Source organism: Chenopodium album, chromosome 16 (genome assembly GCF_948465745.1).
Source record: "Chenopodium album chromosome 16, dcCheAlbu1.1, whole genome shotgun sequence".
Lineage (NCBI taxonomy): Eukaryota > Viridiplantae > Streptophyta > Magnoliopsida > Caryophyllales > Amaranthaceae > Chenopodium > Chenopodium album.
In genome coordinates this window covers 44,941,704-44,961,797 of record NC_137849.1, presented here as the reverse complement: position 1 = coordinate 44,961,797, position 20,094 = coordinate 44,941,704, and the positions used below count along the sequence as shown (strand labels likewise).

General features: G+C 36.5%; 2 protein-coding genes and 1 pseudogene across 3 annotated transcripts; 1 reads left to right on the top strand and 2 right to left on the bottom strand.

The window, feature by feature from the left end:
• The first annotated feature begins 190 nt into the window (after positions 1-190).
• Positions 191-7,184, top strand: LOC145586662 (DIS3-like exonuclease 2; annotated as a pseudogene). Its single transcript, XR_014100997.1, has 8 exons — positions 191-677; positions 1,680-2,020; positions 2,146-2,199; positions 2,286-2,354; positions 3,467-5,647; positions 5,861-5,932; positions 6,018-6,412; positions 6,487-7,184. The product of XR_014100997.1 is annotated as a DIS3-like exonuclease 2 (transcript).
• Positions 7,185-8,144: 960 nt separating this feature from the next.
• Positions 8,145-12,382, bottom strand: LOC145586661 (acyl carrier protein 1, mitochondrial-like). Its single transcript, XM_081643550.1, has 2 exons — positions 12,082-12,382; positions 8,145-8,622 (listed from the first exon to the last, which is right to left on the bottom strand). The coding sequence occupies exons 1-2, from the start codon at positions 12,298-12,300 to the stop codon at positions 8,446-8,448; spliced, it is 396 nt and encodes a 131-aa protein (XP_081499676.1). The 5' UTR covers positions 12,301-12,382; the 3' UTR covers positions 8,145-8,445.
• Positions 12,383-13,507: 1,125 nt separating this feature from the next.
• Positions 13,508-18,969, bottom strand: LOC145585539 (aspartic proteinase 36-like). Its single transcript, XM_081642240.1, has 12 exons — positions 18,583-18,969; positions 18,362-18,482; positions 17,037-17,464; positions 16,790-16,946; positions 16,276-16,358; positions 16,091-16,187; positions 15,853-15,925; positions 15,558-15,767; positions 15,100-15,224; positions 14,688-14,789; positions 14,506-14,603; positions 13,508-13,942 (listed from the first exon to the last, which is right to left on the bottom strand). The coding sequence occupies exons 1-12, from the start codon at positions 18,816-18,818 to the stop codon at positions 13,759-13,761; spliced, it is 1,914 nt and encodes a 637-aa protein (XP_081498366.1). The 5' UTR covers positions 18,819-18,969; the 3' UTR covers positions 13,508-13,758.
• Positions 18,970-20,094: the final 1,125 nt, after the last annotated feature.

Sequence of the window (20,094 nt, the reverse complement as noted above, 5' to 3'; positions counted from 1 at the left end):
CCTATACTTTTTTAAGTTTTCCATAATGTTGTTAAAAATTTGTCATTTTTTAAATAAAATTCTAAAATAGGTCCAAACCAATCCGGTCCGGGTTTTGGACCTTTTTTCGATCCGGTCCGAATTCGATTCTAGTTTAATTGGTCCGACTTGGTCGCTCCGATTCGGTATTATCCATACATATAATAGTGAGTAGATTTGTGTTTAATTTAATTATTATGCGCACCTCTTCTTTTCCCTTCCCCTTCTCCCCTCGTAAAACAATCCCCCTCGTCCTCTTTTCTTCTCTCTCCTCCCTTCAGGCCTCCATCAAACATATCTATTTCTCTGCTATTTTTTTTTTTTTTTTAATTTAATTTATTTAGCTTTTAGTAGAATCCGTAACAAATACTTTCTTCATTCTCTGCCTTTCTTATATTCTTTCCTTGGCTTCTTCCGTCAAATTTTTTTGTTATACGGGAGATACCCTAATTATTTTCCTATAAATTCTTTTCTTCTACTCCGTAATTTTATTTCTGTCTAAAAGATATCATTTTTATAAATTACAACTTCAATCTAAGTTATGGGTATCATGGTTGTGGAACAATTACCAGATTTACACCAGCAATCTGCCTGCTCTGAGGATCTCGTTGACAAGAAGAAAAAGCGTCGATCTAATCGTCGTTCTAAGCAAAATCCTGGTATTTTTTTTTTTTTGTTTGTTTGTTTATTTTCAACTACTGTACTATTGACTTTTTCGTTATATATACTTAGATTGCTTTTTTTTTTTTTTTTTTTGAGTCCTAGATTGCTTTTTTAAGAAATCCTGTAAAAAGCTGCGAACTTTGATTTGGATAGAATAGGACAAGTTATGAAATTTTAGGACACTGAAACCTTGATGACCTCATCTGGGACTGTAATATTTATCACAATTGGACTAGGATTGCCCACTATGTACATGAAATTTAAACAAGAGTGTTAGAAATATGCCTTGAATCTGTTTTCGGGTCTTGGAGTAGTGAGCGGTAGCTCGCGAGGTAGTTCAGTAGTTCGTTGGCAAGGTTGAAGATTGCGACCAAAGTGGAGCTATAGCTCCTAGGCAAGCTAGCTATAGCTCGTAGAGGCATTTAGAGTTGTGACGAATTTGGAGCTATAGCTCTCGCTCGACAGCGAGCAGACAGAGCGAGAGCTCGGCGCGCGCAAGTCAATAAGTTGCGCACGGAGGGACAGCGCAACTCAAAGAGTTGCGCGCAGCATTAAATGCTGAAGTGGTCAGCATTTTTTCTGCGCGTCTATTTATCTTATTCCGGAGTGCTATATATATACTCTAGGGTTATTTGTAGCCACACATATGACAATCATTAGTTGAGTGATTATTCAAAAATCTGACTCTTTTGTGTATTTCTTATATTTGAGATTTGAGAGAGATAATATTAGAAATCTGAGAGACAATCAATTTGTTTTCTATGATTGGTCTCAAATCTGTTATGAATCTGTATTCTGTTTTTCCCGAGATCAATAAAACTATTACTCTCACCTGCCCATGGACGTAGCCAACGCATTATTGGTGAACCACGTAAATTTGCGTGTGTGTTTTTCTTGTTAATTTTGCATTCAAGATTTGTTCTTTTTCACATCCGTTATAACAAAGAGGCATGGATTATTAATTACTCATACTAATTAAGTGGTTTTTAATTTTGTAGGGTCTGGTTGTAATGAAGTCGCAGGACATGCTTTTAATGGCTTCCGTAATGATACCTTGTCAACAACTAGTTCTTCGTCCAACCAACTTCCACTTAACAATTCCTCCGATTCCACTTTTAATAGTTCCTTCTCAACAATGCATTTACATCAACCCGTACCAAATCTTAACTCTGGTGTACAAGTTAATTCAAGGTCTTTTCCTACTCAACATACGTATCACCATTCGGCTAGAGTGCATGATGATGCTGATTTTATACCTTCTCACTTAGTTGATGGTTGTAACAAGCAAACCCACTTTGATCCACACTTGTCATTGGATCTTGTTACAGAGGCATTGCAGGTTTGTCCACGCTTGTCCATAACATTATCTTTTTTTCATTTGCTATATTATGCTAAACATGTAGCAGTGGTAGTTTCCTCTAACTGTGCCCTCCTTTTTCTTCTTTCCTTGTCTTGTTATTCTAGAGAGGCGAGGTCTTCCAAGCAATACTACGTGTCAATGCACATAACAGACTCGAGGTTTGCTTTAACTCAATTTTTACTAAATTTTTGTCACCATTTCCTGATACGATGATTACCTTATTAACTCCTTTTTCTATTGATAGGCTTATTGCACGATAGAAGGTGTCCCAACAGATATTTTTATCAGTGGAATCCCTAGGCAAAACAGAGCTGTAAGTTTATTGCTACAATGCTACTTCTTGCTCTTTTTTCATTGCTCATGCTTATGTACATGATTAATATTGCTGCTTTCACTTTTTCTTATTGGAATCAGGACTAATTAGCTTATAGACTTTGATACTTGTTTTATTTGTGGTTGTGGATATCTAATTAGCCTTGTATGGTGGAGATTTATTTCCTTAGGAGTAATCTATGTTACTTAATTCAATATTGCCTATGATTTAAGGGGTCAGATTTAGTGCATGTTTGGTTTAAATTTATCAAAGGAGATGGAATAGAAACATATAAGAAGGGGAAGGGACGAAGGGTAACCATTACAATTATTAGCCCTTTGGTATGAATCGTATAATTAAGTTAAGGAATCTTGCGTATCAAATTGAGGATCAAGGAAGGTAATTTTGTTACCATAGGGTTGGAAAGAGTGACAGATAGGTGATTATGGTTACCTTTAGAAATTGAGTGTGTTATTGATTCCGTTCCAACTATTACCCAACGTGCTCTTAGAAAAAACCTTGATTCAGTTTCAAGAGGCATTATAACCACCCATCTTATAGTAGGTTGGGTTCTTTATAGAGGCATTGTGGTCATGATGTGGCTGTAGGCTTGTACAGTTTTCCTGCATACCACCTTTATATTTATCATCAAATTGTTTGTGTTCATTACCTGGATCTGGTTGGTGGATGGCGATCAGTAGCAGCTGAGGAAAATGAAGAGGTGTGTGTGAATTCAAATGAAAGGATATATGTGAAATTTGCATAAGTTTTGGGGTATACCATGAACTAACTCTAAAATGATAAACCATAAATTCTGTATACCCATCTTTCGAACACAATACCTCTAAAGGGTATTTTTGAGATTGTATATTTGTATAGTCTTATTATAGATTTCCTGGATATGCATCCGTGTTGGTGGTTCTTGAAGGCTTTTTGTTGCATTTTTTCTTTCCATTCTTGTTTCATTTTAGTAAATTCCTATCATATTGTAATTTGTGCCACCTGCATAGTTGCAAAACCTATATAGCCTGCGGCAACTTGGTGAGTAGCAGCTTTCTAGTCCTGAACTCCTGTTTCTAATCACATCGTTTTGATGGATGGGTGTTATGCAGGTTGAAGGAGATGTTGTTGCAGTTAAGGTTGATTCTCCTCTATTGTGGAGTAAGATGAAAGGATCATCTTGTTCTGGGAGCAATTTGTCTCAGGTAGACAATCGTGATTCTTCTGTTTATGCTGAGATTGATAAGGACAGCTCCAAGGGAAAAACTTCACTGGATGTGGAATCTGGTCTTCAGCCTATGACAAATTGTTCACCCGTTGAGGAAAATGGATGTGGGTTGAACTATATTAACGTGAATAGTCGTCATTGCTCTGGGTTAGATTCTTCACGTGAATTTCGCCTTCGTGGAGAGAATGAAGTTCTAAATTCAGTTGAGAAATTGTATCAAGCTGTTGTTTCCTCCCCGTCTAAAAGACCAACTGGTAGGGTTGTGGCAATTATTGAACCCTCTTTTCGCAGAGATGTTGTGGTGGGTGTTCTGAAAGCTAATTGGTTGCATTCCAAGGAAAGTTACCAAAAAGAGTACTATAGTAAGAAGACAAATTTGGTGCCTCCTTCCAATTGCAATTACATCCAATTAATACCAACTGACCCAAAGTTGCCTAAAATGATTGTCCCTGTGGGAGCTTTGCCACCTAATATTAAGAAAAGGTTGGATGCTGCAGATGTGTCAGTGGAAAGAGAACTTGTTGCTGCGCGGATAGATAGTTGACCAGAAGAAAGTTTACTTCCACATGCGTGTGTCATGCGTAGTTTTGGGCTAGGTGGGGAAGTGGAATCACGGATTGAAGCAGTTTTGTTTGAAAATGCAATTTGTACTTCTGATTTTTCTGAAGAGTCTCTTTCCTGCCTGCCAATTGAGTCATGGCAAGTCTCACAGACAGAGCTGCAACATCGAAAAGATATTAGAAACCTTTGTGTATTTACCATTGATCCTTCCACGGCCACTGACCTTGATGATGCCCTTTCTATTGAAAGGTTGTCAGATGGAACCTCCAGGGTTGGGGTTCACATTGCTGACGTGTCTTATTTTGTTCAACCTGATACACCCTTAGATGTAGAAGCACAAGTTCGATCTACCAGTGTTTATATGTTGCGGCGTAAATTGTCCATGCTACCAGCTTTGCTATCGGAAAATCTGGGTTCACTTATTCCAGGAGTAGATAGGCTCACTTTTTCTATCTTCTGGGACTTGAATGCTTCTGGCCATGTCCTAGATAGATGGGTTGGTCGTACAGTGATTAGATCTTGTTGCAAGTTGTCGTATGAGCATGCACAGGACATACTTGATGGCCGAATCAGCGTAAACAGTGTGGAGAGTGGTGAAAACAGCTTTCCTCAGCTTTATGGCCATTTTACTTGGCTTGACGTTTTCCAGTCTGTCGGATATCTTAATGAGATATCTAAAGCTTTGAAGTATAACAGATTTGTTGATGGTGCTCTGCGACTTGATAATGCCAAGGTTGTATTCTTAATGGATGAATTTGGAGTTCCATACGATAGCGTACTTTGTGAGCGAAAGGAGTCCAATTTTCTGGTGGAGGAGTTTATGCTTTTGGCTAATAGGACTGCTGCAGAAATTATTTCAAGAGCTTTTCCAGACAGCGCTTTGTTGCGGAGGCATCCTGAGCCTAACATGCGGAAACTTAAGGAATTTGAAGTTTTTTGCAGCAAACATTGGTTAGAATTGGATGCTTCTTCATCTGGCAGCTTACATAGATCGCTGGAAAAGATTAAAGAGAAGCTTAAGGAAGATTCAATATTTTATGATATAGTAATAAATTATGCGACTAAGCCAATGCAACTGGCAAAATACTTCTGCACTGGAGATGCAACAGTGCCGGAGGATGGTTGGGGTCATTTTGCGCTGGCAGTTCCCCTCTACACTCATTTCACTTCGCCATTGCGTCGATATCCTGATATAGTTGTACATCGGACATTAAGCGCTGTTATAGAGGCAGAGCAGAGTTATTTGAAGTATCAAAGCAAAGGAAATAAACTCAGTCAGGCAGGGGATGTTAGGTGCTTCACTGGGATGAATTTTGATAAAATTGCTTTCCAATCTGTCGAAGGTCAGCAGGCATTATCTGATGCAGCACTAAAGCACATGCTATCATGTAGGGAAACACTCACAGATGTAGCCTCCTACTGCAATCAGAAAAAATTGGCAAGTCGTCATGTCAAGGATGCTGTTGATAAATTGTATATGTGGGTGTTGCTGAGGAATAATGAGGTTTGTCCTGTTTCTTTGTAACTATAGTTGTTAGTTAATTTAGGTATCAATGTTGTGGAACATAGTATTTTCGTTTTTTCCTAGTCTGCAAGCCTTTCATTTCATAAGCTTGAGAATTAGGCTCAACTTAAGCATACTTTTTCAATATTAGAGTATGGCAACTGTCATGGGCATGTAATTAATGACTTTGTCTTACCTTTGTTCATTTTGCAGATTTTGTTGTCAGAAGCTAGAGTTTTGGGAATAGGTCCAAGGTTTATGTCCATATATGTGCAGAAGCTCGCGGTATGTGTAGGATTTTGGCTTCATACTTTAATGTAATCGGAATGTTTACTCTTTCTCAATTATCTTGTGACCTTTTTTTTGTTAGATTGAGAGGCGTATATATTACGATGACGTTGATGGCTTGATAGCAGAATGGCTCGAGGCTACATCTACACTTGTTCTCAACTATGTGCACCATAATAATAAGCGCTTCCAACGGAGAGGTAGCCAATACAAGCCGCTGGAAGAAGTGGCCTTAGTTTGTAGTCCTTGCAACTTGGAACCAGATTTTGATGCTTTGCAAAATGACAATTCTGGCAAACCATGCGAGCCTGCAGATTGTGTTAAAAATTCTTGTCAGCCTGTAGTGAAAATTGATCCTGTTGTTTTCCCCCTCACAATTCGTGTTCTGTCTACAATCCCTGTTGCACTTCATGCTGTTGGTGGAGATGATGGACCTCTGGATATTGCTGCGAGGCTCTATGTTACTTCGTATTTCAGGTGACTTTGTGATTTTAAAAACCTCTGAAAATGGAGTTCTCTTTCATGTGGTAATGCTGGATCTCTGTTTGTAGATAGTGAAGTTGGTGTACAGTCAAACATACGTGCATTCAATTTTAAGGACTTCATCTGGTGTGAGGTGTGCCAATTAGAAGAAGGGTATATGCTCTGGCCATTGGTAATAGTGGCTATTTTTATTATAAGCTGCTTTTGGGGGGATCAGGTCCATGATGTATTTTTTTGAATTCGGGCCGGTCAAACCCTTAGCATATACCCTCTTCTTTTCCCCTCACTTCTCCAGTTTTTTTTTTTTTTTCTTTTTTTTTTTTTTTTTTTTTTTTTTTTTTGCTGCTGCTTTTGCCCAATGTCTTTTATAAATTTTGGGTGGCTCAAAGCTGCACAGATAAGAAAGGTTGCAGTAAGAATATAATCTACAGAAGCGACTTTTCCAGGGGTTATTTTCTTACCATAATGCTTCAGTTAATGTGGCAAAGTGTGCATTTAACTTTGGACGTTGTTGTTTTCACATAAGTACTCCCTCCAGAAATCTGTTATGGACGAAGGGAGCAGTTAATTAAGTTTGTTTCGCGGGGAATAATATTTTGATTCGACGGTTGTGAATCTTAAATTATTTGTACAGAATAGTCTCCATGTTTAATGGAAATCTTTTGATGTAGATTTCTGCGTCATACTCCTAGTAGGCATGCTGTAATAAAATCTTGTATCCAGCAACTTTGTGTTTGTGGTATGATCAAATAATTTTTGCTGTGAAGTATGTTTTGTTCAATATTAAGTATGAGCAGAACTCGGAAATTTTGGCTGTGTTTGTTTTGGAGGAACTTTTTACGGTTTGCCCTTGTTTGGTTTTGACCGGAAGAAGAAAAGGTAATCTTACTTTTCAACTAGTGGAAACCATTTTCTTCCAACTCCAAGCAAACACATACGAAGGAGAATAAAATAAGACCCTTAGCAAATACTCCATACTTCATCAAGAAGTGTTTGTCAATAAAGTGTTGCCTCATTTGGTAAGTTTCTTACCATCAAATCTTGAAAAGAGAGAGTAAAGATGAGAGGTGTTGGAAGACCGTTGCTGTGCATCGGAGATCTGCTGTGCGATGTTGGAGAATCAGAAGATAATTTGGAGCATCCAATTCCCCATATTCAAACACCCTCTTCTCATAGCATCATGCTTCAGTACTTTTGTGTTCGCCGGGTTGCCACTTACCAGAGCTATTATACGCTTTCACTGTCTTGCTTCCTACTTGCTTGTAAACTTGTTTTCTCTCAACTGCTTGCAATTCTTCTTCTGCAAGAGCATTTGTCATCACTCTTCTCTGTTGTATTCAGCTTCTGCTATCTGACTAGTTATATTTTTCTTCTTTGCTCCCCTCCCCTCTTCTTCTCTTAGCTGTGTACTGCTTTGGATACTGCGAAGAAGTTGATAGAATCCACCAACTCAAATATGACAGTGCTGTAAGAGAATGTTAGGGAACTTGAAAAGATGATCAAGAAAGGCGATTCTGCTATACTTGTGTATAACATTTAGTACACGAGTACGTAATTTTTTTGTTTTATGTAACAATGTTTTTACTGAAGTACTATGTTGGTCATAACTCTGGACTATTATCTACACAAATTTTCCAGGAAGGGATGTGCTGTTACTCTATTAGCATGCGACACAAACACTAGAATAGTTCATGTGCAATAGTGCATGAAAGATAAAAAATTGTGATACACGAAATGAAACAATTGATCTTGTATTATGGATTGCATATGAAAGTAAATATTGTGCAACACCAAATACAAAGACTGATAGACATGGATACCATGTCGGACATGGATAAACCATCATGTCATCGAAAATGTTTCAACAGAAAGAGCAAGTCAAATGGTCGAAAACAAGTCTTATCAATCTTTTACTTATTGCCCAACCACGGAGATCATTTTGTGATTATCAGTTGACAAATTTAAACAAAAGGCCTGACAAATACATGGTTTCCCACAACAAAAATTGACGAATTTTCTTGCTTGGATCAGCTAGCCATTGGGTGATTGTGAATATATTCAATGGCAAGCTTAGTTGAGTCAAGTTTATCTGCCTCCAAATCGGGAATCTCCAGCTTGAATTCCTCTTCTAGGGCCATCACAAGCTCTACGTTGTCCAGGCTATCTAAATCTAAATCGTTCTGGAAATGTACATCAGGTGTGACCTGCAAAGCAATTGCAACAAAGACGATCAAAATCAGCTGGCAAATAAAAAAACAATAGACTATTCAATTGCTACTCCAGTTTGTCACTGAAAAGCACCGCAACTCCTTTCTTAAGTTTAACATAGTTCTTTTTAGAGCTCCATCCTCACATTCTCACCAAAAGGAATAGCCTAATATTGAAATTCATAATCAAGTAACACTCAAACAAAGGAGCAAATTTACAGCAATCTTTCAGACGAGATCTATCCCAACTGGTTAGTCAAAACGGATAGTTGAGGCTGTTGAGCTCATCAAGGTTGAAAAGACTACAAAACATCATTTTCTAACCCAATCCAACCAATACTAGTTCTGTTGCCAAAGTGAAGCCTGAAGATGCACTAGATTTGAAGAATGGATAAGTAAATAAAGAGCCAACAGCACACTTTTGTTTTGGAACATCATGTATCACATTTTCTTTTAGTTCATCAAGGGGCATAATTGCATCTTCAAGTGGGGAAATCTATCAAGACCATCAGCGTCAGTTGGGGGGATGTAGATGGTACTTCAAATCTTAAACAAAAGTTGCTTCACTAGTTGCCTGGTAAGGAAATCACCATAGAGGCAAGCCATCTCGTAAAAATAACACTTTCATACTCAGCACCATATACAACAACGACAACAAAGCCTTAGTACCAAAATGATTTGGGGTCGGCTAACTTGAATTGTCATAAGGAACCGTCCGATGCTTAGACAGGATTATACTATGTTACTGTGGGCCTATTGCTGTTTTTGCTAACTATTAGATATTCACCTCAGTAGTTGTCCTTCCTTTGAATCCTAATTGATCTCATCATACAGCATTTAATTGCTGATTTGCTTCTCATCCAAATAGATGAGTTGCATCTTTCTACCTCTCAAGATCAAAACATGACAAAGGTATACACGCCATTTTGTGTAGACAACATATAGTAGTATTGCCTTCTATTCCATCATACAGCTGTGATATTTGACCAACCTATGATGTTTGTACCATGTATTTGTCAAAATTTTCTAGGGCATTCATCTAGACTCTCCTCATATTAATCTCTTTTCCCAAAATTTCTTGCTCTCTCTCTCAACACATCATTACGAAAAAATACACTATAAGGCTCGAAGCTAAATGCAGATAAAAAATAAGTGTCCAACCTTTAGCTACCCCAGAGAGGAGAGAGAGATGAAAACAGGAAAGACAAAATGCTAATCGACATTATGTAGATTAGCGTACAAAGAGAGAGAGTGACCAGAGAGCTAAGCAAGTATCTGTAACCAATAGATCAACAGTCTCAACACATATTTTCCAACCATTTCAATATATAACAGAAATAAACGTCTTAATTATTGGTCAATCACAAAACAACAAAAAACTTGACCTCAAAACTCTCCAGGAATGAAAATTCTCCCCTTCTTTTTTCCAAATTGACATGCAGCAGAGCATGGTTGATTTCTCCTTATGGTAGTAGATGGCTTCTGGTTGAAAATGATTGAGGAAAGTCATTAATTGTAGCAACCTAGGACTACGAGCCATATTTCCAGTATCTTATAACTATTTTTAGTGACAGGGATGAGGGAAGTGAAGAATTAAGGAAAAAAGAAATGAATTTAGAAAGAAGTTACAATAAATATTATTGCCAATTGCTGACTTCCAGAAGCAGATTATGGGTCATGACTAAAAATTTAGGACAGAGATCATTTAAAAAGAAAATTAATAATTTTTCTGAAAGCTGTCCAAATTTAGATGATCTCTGTCCTAAATTTTCAGAATTGCTGCAAGTTCCTCTTTACAGAATGAGTTACACACATGTCAAGGTCACAATATCATCATATTGTGAACTAGGAGCCTAAAAAAGTAGGAAGTTATTCCTCATCATAATACAACCACAAATCATGTGATTAACAGGCTTGCTTCTTAGAGCCTATTTTTATAGCTGATGTTGGAATCCTTGGAGATTATCATCCTACACTGTATAGTCAAGCTAGGAGTTTCAAATATCATCCTTAAGCAGTAGTACAAAGTCTCATATGGGTTACAACACAGTATTATCATATTGAAAAAATCTTAAGAGACAGATCTTGCTATTTCAACATACCCTTTTCTAAATCAATTTCTTTCTGAGAATATTTCGTCAATTTTCTTAGCAAGAAGTGGGAAATGAAAGATGCAACTAAAGACAAACATATAGATATCATGTGCAAATTTCCTATAAACAATCTAGGGAGGTGAGTGAATAGGGACATCTTCAATCTACCTCAGAAAATAAGATAACACACGGTAAGGAGGATTAAGGAAGGCTACAAAAGAAATAGTAGATAACAAAGTCCTCTGCAATGCTAGTTCTTAGTTTGTCAGGGACTTAACTCCACCGGACATAAAAGTAAGAGTTTGGACCTGGCATTACAGGAACGATGGACCTTGATCATGATAATAACTTTGCTATAGTCATATGGTCATGATTATAACTGTCCTGCATATCATTTAAACAAAACCCCACAAAACCTAACAAGAACTATCCCAAAGTATATAAACCCAAACATGTTCAATTACCTTAGCACATAAGCCTCCTTACCAATGAAAGACATTACATCAACATAAGCCTTCCAATATACTTTAAAAACCCATATAGCCTCCATTGAGTTCATCAACATTAAAAATGAACAACACTGTAGAAGAAAACCCCGATCATAACTCAACTACAACAAAGATTCACAACCATCTTTTAGGACTATTCATCACTATCAATTAATGCAAAATCTAAATTCCATTCCACAGAAAGCAACTATCACCATATCCATTCTAAACCACATACAAAATAACTGAGCTTCAATACACCATTATAGTCCTAGCTTATCCATTCCAATCTTATTTAACCTCTCCAAAATTAATTTGACTGACACACATTTCTCCTTACTATAACTGCAAGCTACGGATTTCCTCCAAAATGTGCAATCTTTACATTACCCCCATAACCTTAACATGGTTTTCTTCAAGACAGCTCCAAATTACAAAATTTACGCTATCATAAAGGACAACCACCACCAAAAGCCAAGAAACAATATATTCAATTACACCTCACTTTGCATTTCACCGTTCTTCACCAAAAGATTGATTTTTTCAAACCCTAAAGAAGCTGAAACATCAAAATTAACAACCCCAACATCTCAAGCATTCGTTCGTTCATCACAAATTAGTCCAATGCCTACAAAAATCTTCAAACTACTGATCTACACATCCAAAACTCTCACATTTATTTTTATTTTTTTATAAAAATACATCGACCCCAATTTCAAAAAAAAAAATAAAAAATAAAAGAATAACAGAAAACCCAACAATCCCAAATTCAAAATTAGGAAAAACAATCACATTATAAATCAAATACCAGAGAAAAAAAATTGACAAATCCAAATTAAAAAGACCTAATTCCAGGAGAGAGAAAGAGAGGGGACCTTAGAAGGATCGACTTTGGGGAAGTCTTTGATGACGGAGAGAACTCTTTGAGTGACTTCATCTTTGGTGAGATGGTCATCGTGCGATGAAAATGCACGGCTAATTAAGTTAGGAAAGCTCTGCAATTTGTTGGATCCAGCAACAGAAATTGCAGTTCGAGAAACAGGGATTCGAATGTGCCCTAGAATTGCATTTTTCAGAGCTCCAATCATCGCCATTATTCTGGGTATTTTTCTCTCTCCTCTGGTGAACTGAGATGTACAATGTTTCAACTGGGTTTTGTTTCAACTGGGAATTACTTGACTTGGGTTTTGGGAGATGGAGTCTAATCCCCCATCCTTTTCATCTCCCTGAGATGCACCCACCACGAGCGTGGGTAAGAAAATACCTATTTTGTCCCTGCCTGTAGAGAGTATGTCGTAAACATCAAAAAGACGTTACACGTCTTATGTTAATGGACTCTATAGTTTAACCTCAAACATCAATAACACGTCTTATGTTTATGGACTCCATGGTTAATCTTACACAAATACGAAATAACATGATACAGAGTTGTCAAAGTTGATGTTAATTATTGTAGCTTATTTGGTTGTAAAGCCTTAATACTCTATATATGACATGAGATTGAATCTCGTCTAAATTATTAGACAAGTTCAAGTACATAGTAATTTTTTAAAGGTTTAAAAAGCTGAATAAATTTGAGTAGCATAGATGAGAGGTTCAATAATTGAGGGTTGTAGGTCGTAAAGTAAATGCTAAATAATAGGATTAGACAATATGCAAACTATATAGTATGATACTTAATTACTCTTGTAGATTCGGGAACCATGACAACCTTTAACCTATGTTATTTTCGCCTTATTAAGAGCTTAATGTATTTTGGTCTTTCTTATATAAGGCCTGATTTGGCCAACACCTTTCAAGTCATATACGGAGTGATCTCTGTAATTTTATCTAGTCATGTTCTCATGTATAGGCTAATTTAAAATTTTCTAGTTTGCTACGATTTGGTCTGATTGTAACAAAGATATGTACCAAATAATAAGAATAAAGAGAACTAACCCTCTTTAAATGGTATAATAATCCATTAAATTTCAAATATTAAGGGCCATAAAACCAAATACACTTCAACTTATTGGAGTTGAATTCAACTGATTGGAGCTGCTTGAAATGAATATTTTATGAGCGAAGGAAATTAGGAGTTGATCTGAACTAAACTGATTGGAGCTGAACTGAACTGAACTAAACTGATTGGAGCTGAACTGAAATTAAGCTAAAGCTGAAGTGAACAGGCCATAAAACCAAATACACTTCAACATAAATTTAATTAGTTGACCAAAAAGCAGCTCACCATTTTTGGAAGATAGTCAGGTACATTCAGACATGGAGTTGGAGGACAAAAAAATTGCAATAAAAAAATTTCAAAAAGAGGCAGAAAAATAATTCTGCAATCTATAGAATTAATCATTTTATCAGAAGTTAAGAATTTTATCTACAAAATTAAGATTGGCATAGTCTATACTTCTATAGGCTATACTTCTTTATCAAGGACATTTCTCACGAAAATTTGGCATAAAAGAAGACTTGTATATTTCTTATAGCTTGTTCCTAAATAACAAAAATGATACAAACAAAATCTTGGAAGTATAAAAAAGAGAGAATAACTCATTAGTTGATCACAATCTCAATGGCTGGAGTTCTTGCTCAGGAATTGTAGCATCACTGTCAACAGACTTATATTGTGCTGTTGTTTGCTGCCTCCATTTCCAAATGAACCAAATCCCGTAAACAAATAAGCCTGACATTAATGTAAGAATAACTGCCATAACCACTATTAAGTAATGTTGTTGCCACCAATTCCTGCATCATTCCAGAAATATCAAATTAAGGCGAGCAGAATTTTTTTACAGATACAACTTAGTAAAAATAATAAACCCGGTGAAAATGCATCAACAGTTTTACTCTAATTGCAAAAGCTGAATGCTTTGACTATATTGCTACTCAAATTGGAGACTGAGCGAGCCCAGGAGCCAACAATTTGAAGCCTAGAGAAAAAGACAGTATTTTCTGATGCATTTGCACTTAACCAGCTAGATCAACAAGGTGAAAGAGCGTGCTTCAATATTCAACAGAAACTTAAAACAGAGAATTTTCATGACGATCATAATCATCACCCACAATTAGTTAAAAACAAGATTGTTTTCAAGTGCAGATATTTAAAGGTTCACTGGCTCCAGAAACTGTCAAATAGATGCACAGAAGGATGACTTGAACTAGTTAAGTCACACAAAACAGGATAGTCTGAGCGGAAATGCATACATGCATACCACTGGGTCCACTAATTAGCAAAGAACATAGAGGGCTGGACATGCTATATATAAACCAGCAATTGATGTTCTAGAAATTGTAAGAATGATTTTTACCGTTTCATAGGTGGCTCAACCTTCCAATCAACCAAGTTATAACTGCCAAAGGTTTCTGGAAGTTGGACATCATTTTTCGCTAAATGAGCAATTATATGCTGCACAAATAACAATCACGCTAAATATGAAATCTAATTTCCAGCTTCGTTCACATTTAAACAATTTCATCAAGGAAAACCTACCATTGCAGTTGTGTTTGAGATATACTTGGAAGATCCTTCAGGATAGATGGCCCATTTTATCATGGAACCATTAGTGGAAGAAGCCAAATTTTGTAAATGAACCTGGAGAAACCAACAAAGACACTATTTAGCTGAATGATAAAGTTGACAAAAATCAGGGAGAAGTAATTTGAATTTTAAAAACGTATTCTTGTACACACATTATGAGAGCACAAATTAAAGCTGTGCTTACATGGTGGGAAGCAAGACAATATCTTTTTAGAGTACTAATAAGAATTCACAATAACGCAAAAATATGTTCTTTTAATACATTCTAGAGTATGGAGGGAAAGTGTGATTGTCAAAAATATGAACATATCTTAGCTCCTTCAAAGGCATTGTAATCATAAAATCAACTTTACACTCAGCTTACCTGTGATATATTGACTTCCAAATCTCGAGCAATGAAACCAAACAGCTCTGATACATGAGGCTTCAAGTCCGACTCTTTGATGCTCAAAGACATTGCAAATGTTATGAATCCCACTTTTATAATTTCTGAAATTAAAAAAGTCAATTAAAGTCAATAATATGTGTAAAAAAATTATTTATATCAGATTAGTAAACCCTAAATTCTTGGACCCTTGGCACCCTAGAGCAATGCAGGGAGCCAGGGAACCCCATTTGCATCAGGTGGGCTTAAACCTGGTTGGTGCAGGAAAGCCACCCAGGCACACACCATCTAGAAACTAATTATGGAGTACCCTTATCCCTTATGTACCTTTGTGTGACTTTTCAGACTGCTACTGCTCCAACATGCTTCTCTAATCAAAAGGAAAATGAACTACTGACATGTGAAGAAGCATTTTTCATGCTATAAAAATTCACTACCTGGAATAACATAGCTAGGTACTCCATCAGGTGCTGATGCTGGAGACCTTCCTGGAGCTGAAACCTCTCCACTTGAAGGTGTGGGTGCAGGGGTTAGTAAAGTGTCATTTACACGAAGATTTTCCCATAATTCAGAACAGTTCGTTTTCCAAAATCCAACTTTCAGGCTATTGCGATCATACGTGACAAGAGTATTACGGACAATGATTCCTGTATTTAAGTGGAGATAAATGACAACATTGCTTACACACAAAGAAACAAAAGCTACTACAATGTCTACAACAGCACATTATACCTCCTAAAAGTGTAGTGGGATCTTTCCCATTCTGAAAAACTCCAAGACAATATGCACCACGCACCTTTGAATGCTGAACAAGGAATGAAGTTATTGTAAGAAAGAGACGTAGGCTAATCTAGACCAGAGTCCCAACTATGTCATACCTAATCAACGGATTAGTATTGAAGAAATTGATAGCAATAGGTTAATTCATTATTAGCTTTAACGAAGAAGAAAAAAAAGGCGACAAGATCACCTTAAATAAATAGTTTTCTGGTGACATTGAATACTTTTGACCATTTTCAAAGACCATATCAACTGTAGGGAACGCCTTTGAAAGTTCTGAAGACTCGCTGAGAGAACACAGATACACCAGAAAGTTAAAACGTAGGATATAAAACAGCTGCGAAGTCAGTCTACATCAATGAAAGTAAACACTACCTTCCAGCACCAGAAAAGCAGACATCATTATAATTGGGGTCAGGACCACGGATTTGCTTAAGTCCATGGAGCTCATTGGTTAACTGCATCAACAAAATACATAATAGTCATCTGACATGTAATTTGGCTAGATAACATTACTAGAGCTAGACATGGAACAGAAAGGATAGATACAATATGGCAAAAGAATAATCACTCTTTTTGGAATAGAGATGCCAAATTAATGCCAAGGGCTAGGCATCACTTCTATGTAGAACATCTGTATTCAATTCCAAGTGTAATTCTAAATCTAATTTTGCACAATTGATACTTTGACAGTAAATAAACTATTAAGGACACTCCTCTCTTTATGTCGTTCCTTTATTTGCTGTTCATAAATCATACAGCTGACTCCATAGTGCTTTAAAAAATAAAACAGTACTTTGTAACCTCATCATTTATGTCCATTCAGCAAAATCTAGAATCAGAAACGCTAAGATAATAACAGCGATGCCCTTTAGAAACCAAGTCTTACAGCATGAATAAAAGCCAAAAAAGCCTTTTCTGGTAAATAGGCGTATGTTGTACCACTATCCAGAACAGTTCCATGTTTTCCATCAAAAACCTTTGAATCGATAGGCAGCTTTTTCCCCGCAACATGTAATTCCTTCAGCTCAATATTGTAATAAGGACTGTTGCCATCCAGGAACTAGGGTAAATGTGTCAGATGTTAAGGAAAAAAAAGGAGAGTTCATGGAAAAAATAATCCTTCCAACTCATACCTGCGGTCGGGATCAGAATGGCTGAAGACCATGTCAGAGGGGGGTGATATAGAACCAAGGATCATAGCACCACCACCTATACCCATTCCGCCGTAACAAAGTGAAAAGGAATCGCTGATTACACCTTTATCAACAAGTTGATCGACAATGCTTAGTTCACCTCGACCTAGACCCATTATACCATCAGCATGCTGACTATAAAGGTCACCAGTTTCTGAAGTTTCACAGCCAAAAACAGCACGCTGGGGTTTAAGCTCGCTTTGATTGCCAAATGATACAATATCTTCACCAAGGACGCCACTGCTGGAACTCATTTCAGCATACCGTCTCTCATAAGCACACAGAACATTCTCAGCATCACATGTACAATCAGGATTGCATTTTAAAGGATGATAGGTGTTCGAATGATCTGGTTGGAACTTCGGATCCTGCAGATAGAAAATTAGGATGGGACAAGAAAAAGAAGCAATAGTATTCAGGAAATTGAAGTAAGCAGAAAAAGATGTCCAAGTATCCAACACACCCATAATATTTTATTTTTCAAAGCCAGAATTCCAGAAATCATCTTGTTGTCGTGCAGAAAGCACTGAAACACGCACAAAAATGCAAAGGAAAAACCTTTGGGAATTGCAACAATCCGTAAGTATTTCATACATGAACAAATGGACAAAAGAAAGAGAACAATAAAAACATACGAGTGTGTTCCTAACTTCCTACAAAAACCAGAACAAAAGTCTCCATCTTGAAAACATTAAACAAAGGCTCCGTTCTGAAAACATTAAACAAAGTCTCCATTCTGAAAACATTAAACAAAGAAATTGCATACACCAATATCCTATTTCCTTAAATTCATTCAAATTCGATTTGGCAACCATACTATGACATAGCTTACTGCTTTTCGTTTTTCTAAATCATCATTGAAAGGAGTAATTTTAGGTTAACTTCAATCCAAATTTGAACCTTTTGGCAAGTACAATTCGAAAAACCAATTCATTTAGAAAGTCATTATAAATATTTAACTACAAAATGTGGAGAGATTTATAAGATCATGCCACTTTCCTACTTTCCCGTTTATATACAACGTACTTGTCAGCACGTCGAATTACTAGTTCAAATTACGCTATCACAGTAAATTTCAACCACGAGTGCACAGAATTCACAATTCCTAATTCATTTCAGAGTTTCACCCAATTTAAATTTTCACATTCATAAATTAACTATGATCAACAATCAGCAATCACAATTCACCGCAAAAAAAATAACAAAATTATACGATCGCAACAAGATAATTAACATTAAATAAATAAAAAATCACAGAAAAATACCTGATGATGACCACAATGATCGCAATTTGAACACGGCACATACGTAACAGTACTCCCTGTATCAACAATCAACGCAAACTCCTGCGGCGGAGTTCCGATGTAAAGCCTCGTCGTATAATACCTAAAAAATCAAAATCAAAATTCCAAAAAAAATCATTAATCAATCAAAAATCAAATAATTAGGGAAAAAATAAAAATTCAACTGTTCAACTAATACAAACCCATTAGAGAGAAGATCATCGAAGAGATTCATATGAGCATTAGGAGGAACGCGTTTAGATTGAAGATTTCGACGGAATTTAGCGTCGGGAATTTGAGGAGAGAGAGTGAGAGGAAATACTAGAGGTGTACGGCGGTTGTTGGGGAGTACGGAAGTTGGATTTACGCCGGAAAATGTGGATGTGAAGAGGAAGAAGAGGTGGATGAAGGTGGTGGTTATGGCGGCGAATTGGGTCATGGTGAGTTGAATCGGGCGATTTTCCGGCGAGTTGGGTGGTTTGAGGGAGGAGATGTTGACCGACTTGTAAGGTTTGACTTGGTAGTATGTAAGATCGTACAAGTGTGTTTTAAAGAGAAGTGAATTAATTAGCTTAGAATTTGAGATGTGTTGGATGAAAGTGGAAACAGAGAGTAATTGACTAACGGCCAACCGTAGCTGCTATATCCGGTTAACGGTTAGAGATTTGTCAAATGGGTGTACAAGATGGTTATTGTTGGGAATAGAAATGCCAATTTGAGTGTTTTGAGTCTAATAGAAATTTGAGTCATGATGAATTAGTATGTCTATGTACATGTCGAAATATGAATTTGGTTTATTCTGGATTGGTTTCGAATCCGGTCGGTTGGGTAAGTTTTGACACATCTAATCGTTATTGAGTCACTCGACCACTTGGGTATGTTGCTTTATCGGTTTCTTTTTACGTTACTCTCAAACTTTTGCACTACTCACATACACGATATACTACATTGTTCAATGATGATGTCGTTATGTAATTTATAATGTTATTACTTGTTAGAATTGTTTCAATGTACAACTTTTGTATATCAGCATTTTAGTTATTTGCTTTGTTCTAATTAACCATTACAAAATATTATGGAGTACCGGTTAGATTTTCACGTTGTCAAACATGCATTCAAAGTGGGAGTAATTTTTGTAGGTTTGGACTTTGAAATGTTTTCGATCTTAAACTACTTTAATTAAGTCTTTTAGAGTGATTTTTTCTTAGATAGAGTTGAATTTTATGTGCACTGGTTGTGTACTTGTGTTTAGATATATATAGGGTATGTAGGTGATTTTCAAGTTATGTTGATTCTCTTTTTGCTAATTGAGACAATTTCTTTGTCTAGGTAATTAAAGTCATGATTACATGCAAGAGATTATAATAAATTCAACCCAACTTAAAGGTTGAATAAAATCATCCATGTTCAAGTAAAAGGGAGTACTAGTTAAATAATGCACAACATCACAAGGAAAGAAAGATGAGCAATTGTGAAGTAGAAGATATCTCTCTTTTGATTTCTATGATGGAAGTAGACATAAACTTTCACAAGTAACAACACTCCAACGTCAAAGGCCGTGTATAAAATACGCAGTATAAAACTTTTTATTGTACCGTTTCAATATTGTACTCCATCCATCCCATAATATAGTTTCTGTTTTTCTATTTTGGAGAATCAAAATGTTATTCCTGTGTCTATTTTTGAATAGTATGTAAAAACCATTATACCCTCAC

Coding starts and splice junctions, on each gene's coding strand:
- LOC145586661 (XM_081643550.1), bottom strand. CDS start 12,300: ATGGCGATGATTGGAGCTCTGAAAAATGCAATTCTAGGGCACATTCGA. Junction 8,623..12,081: donor CCAAAGTCGATCCTTCTAAG/GTCCCCTCTCTT, acceptor ATTGCTTTGCAG/GTCACACCTGATGTACATTT.
- LOC145585539 (XM_081642240.1), bottom strand. CDS start 18,818: ATGACCCAATTCGCCGCCATAACCACCACCTTCATCCACCTCTTCTTC. Junction 18,483..18,582: donor GATGATCTTCTCTCTAATGG/GTTTGTATTAGT, acceptor TTGATTTTTTAG/GTATTATACGACGAGGCTTT. Junction 14,790..15,099: donor TGGAAGTCAATATATCACAG/GTAAGCTGAGTG, acceptor TGGTTTCTCCAG/GTTCATTTACAAAATTTGGC.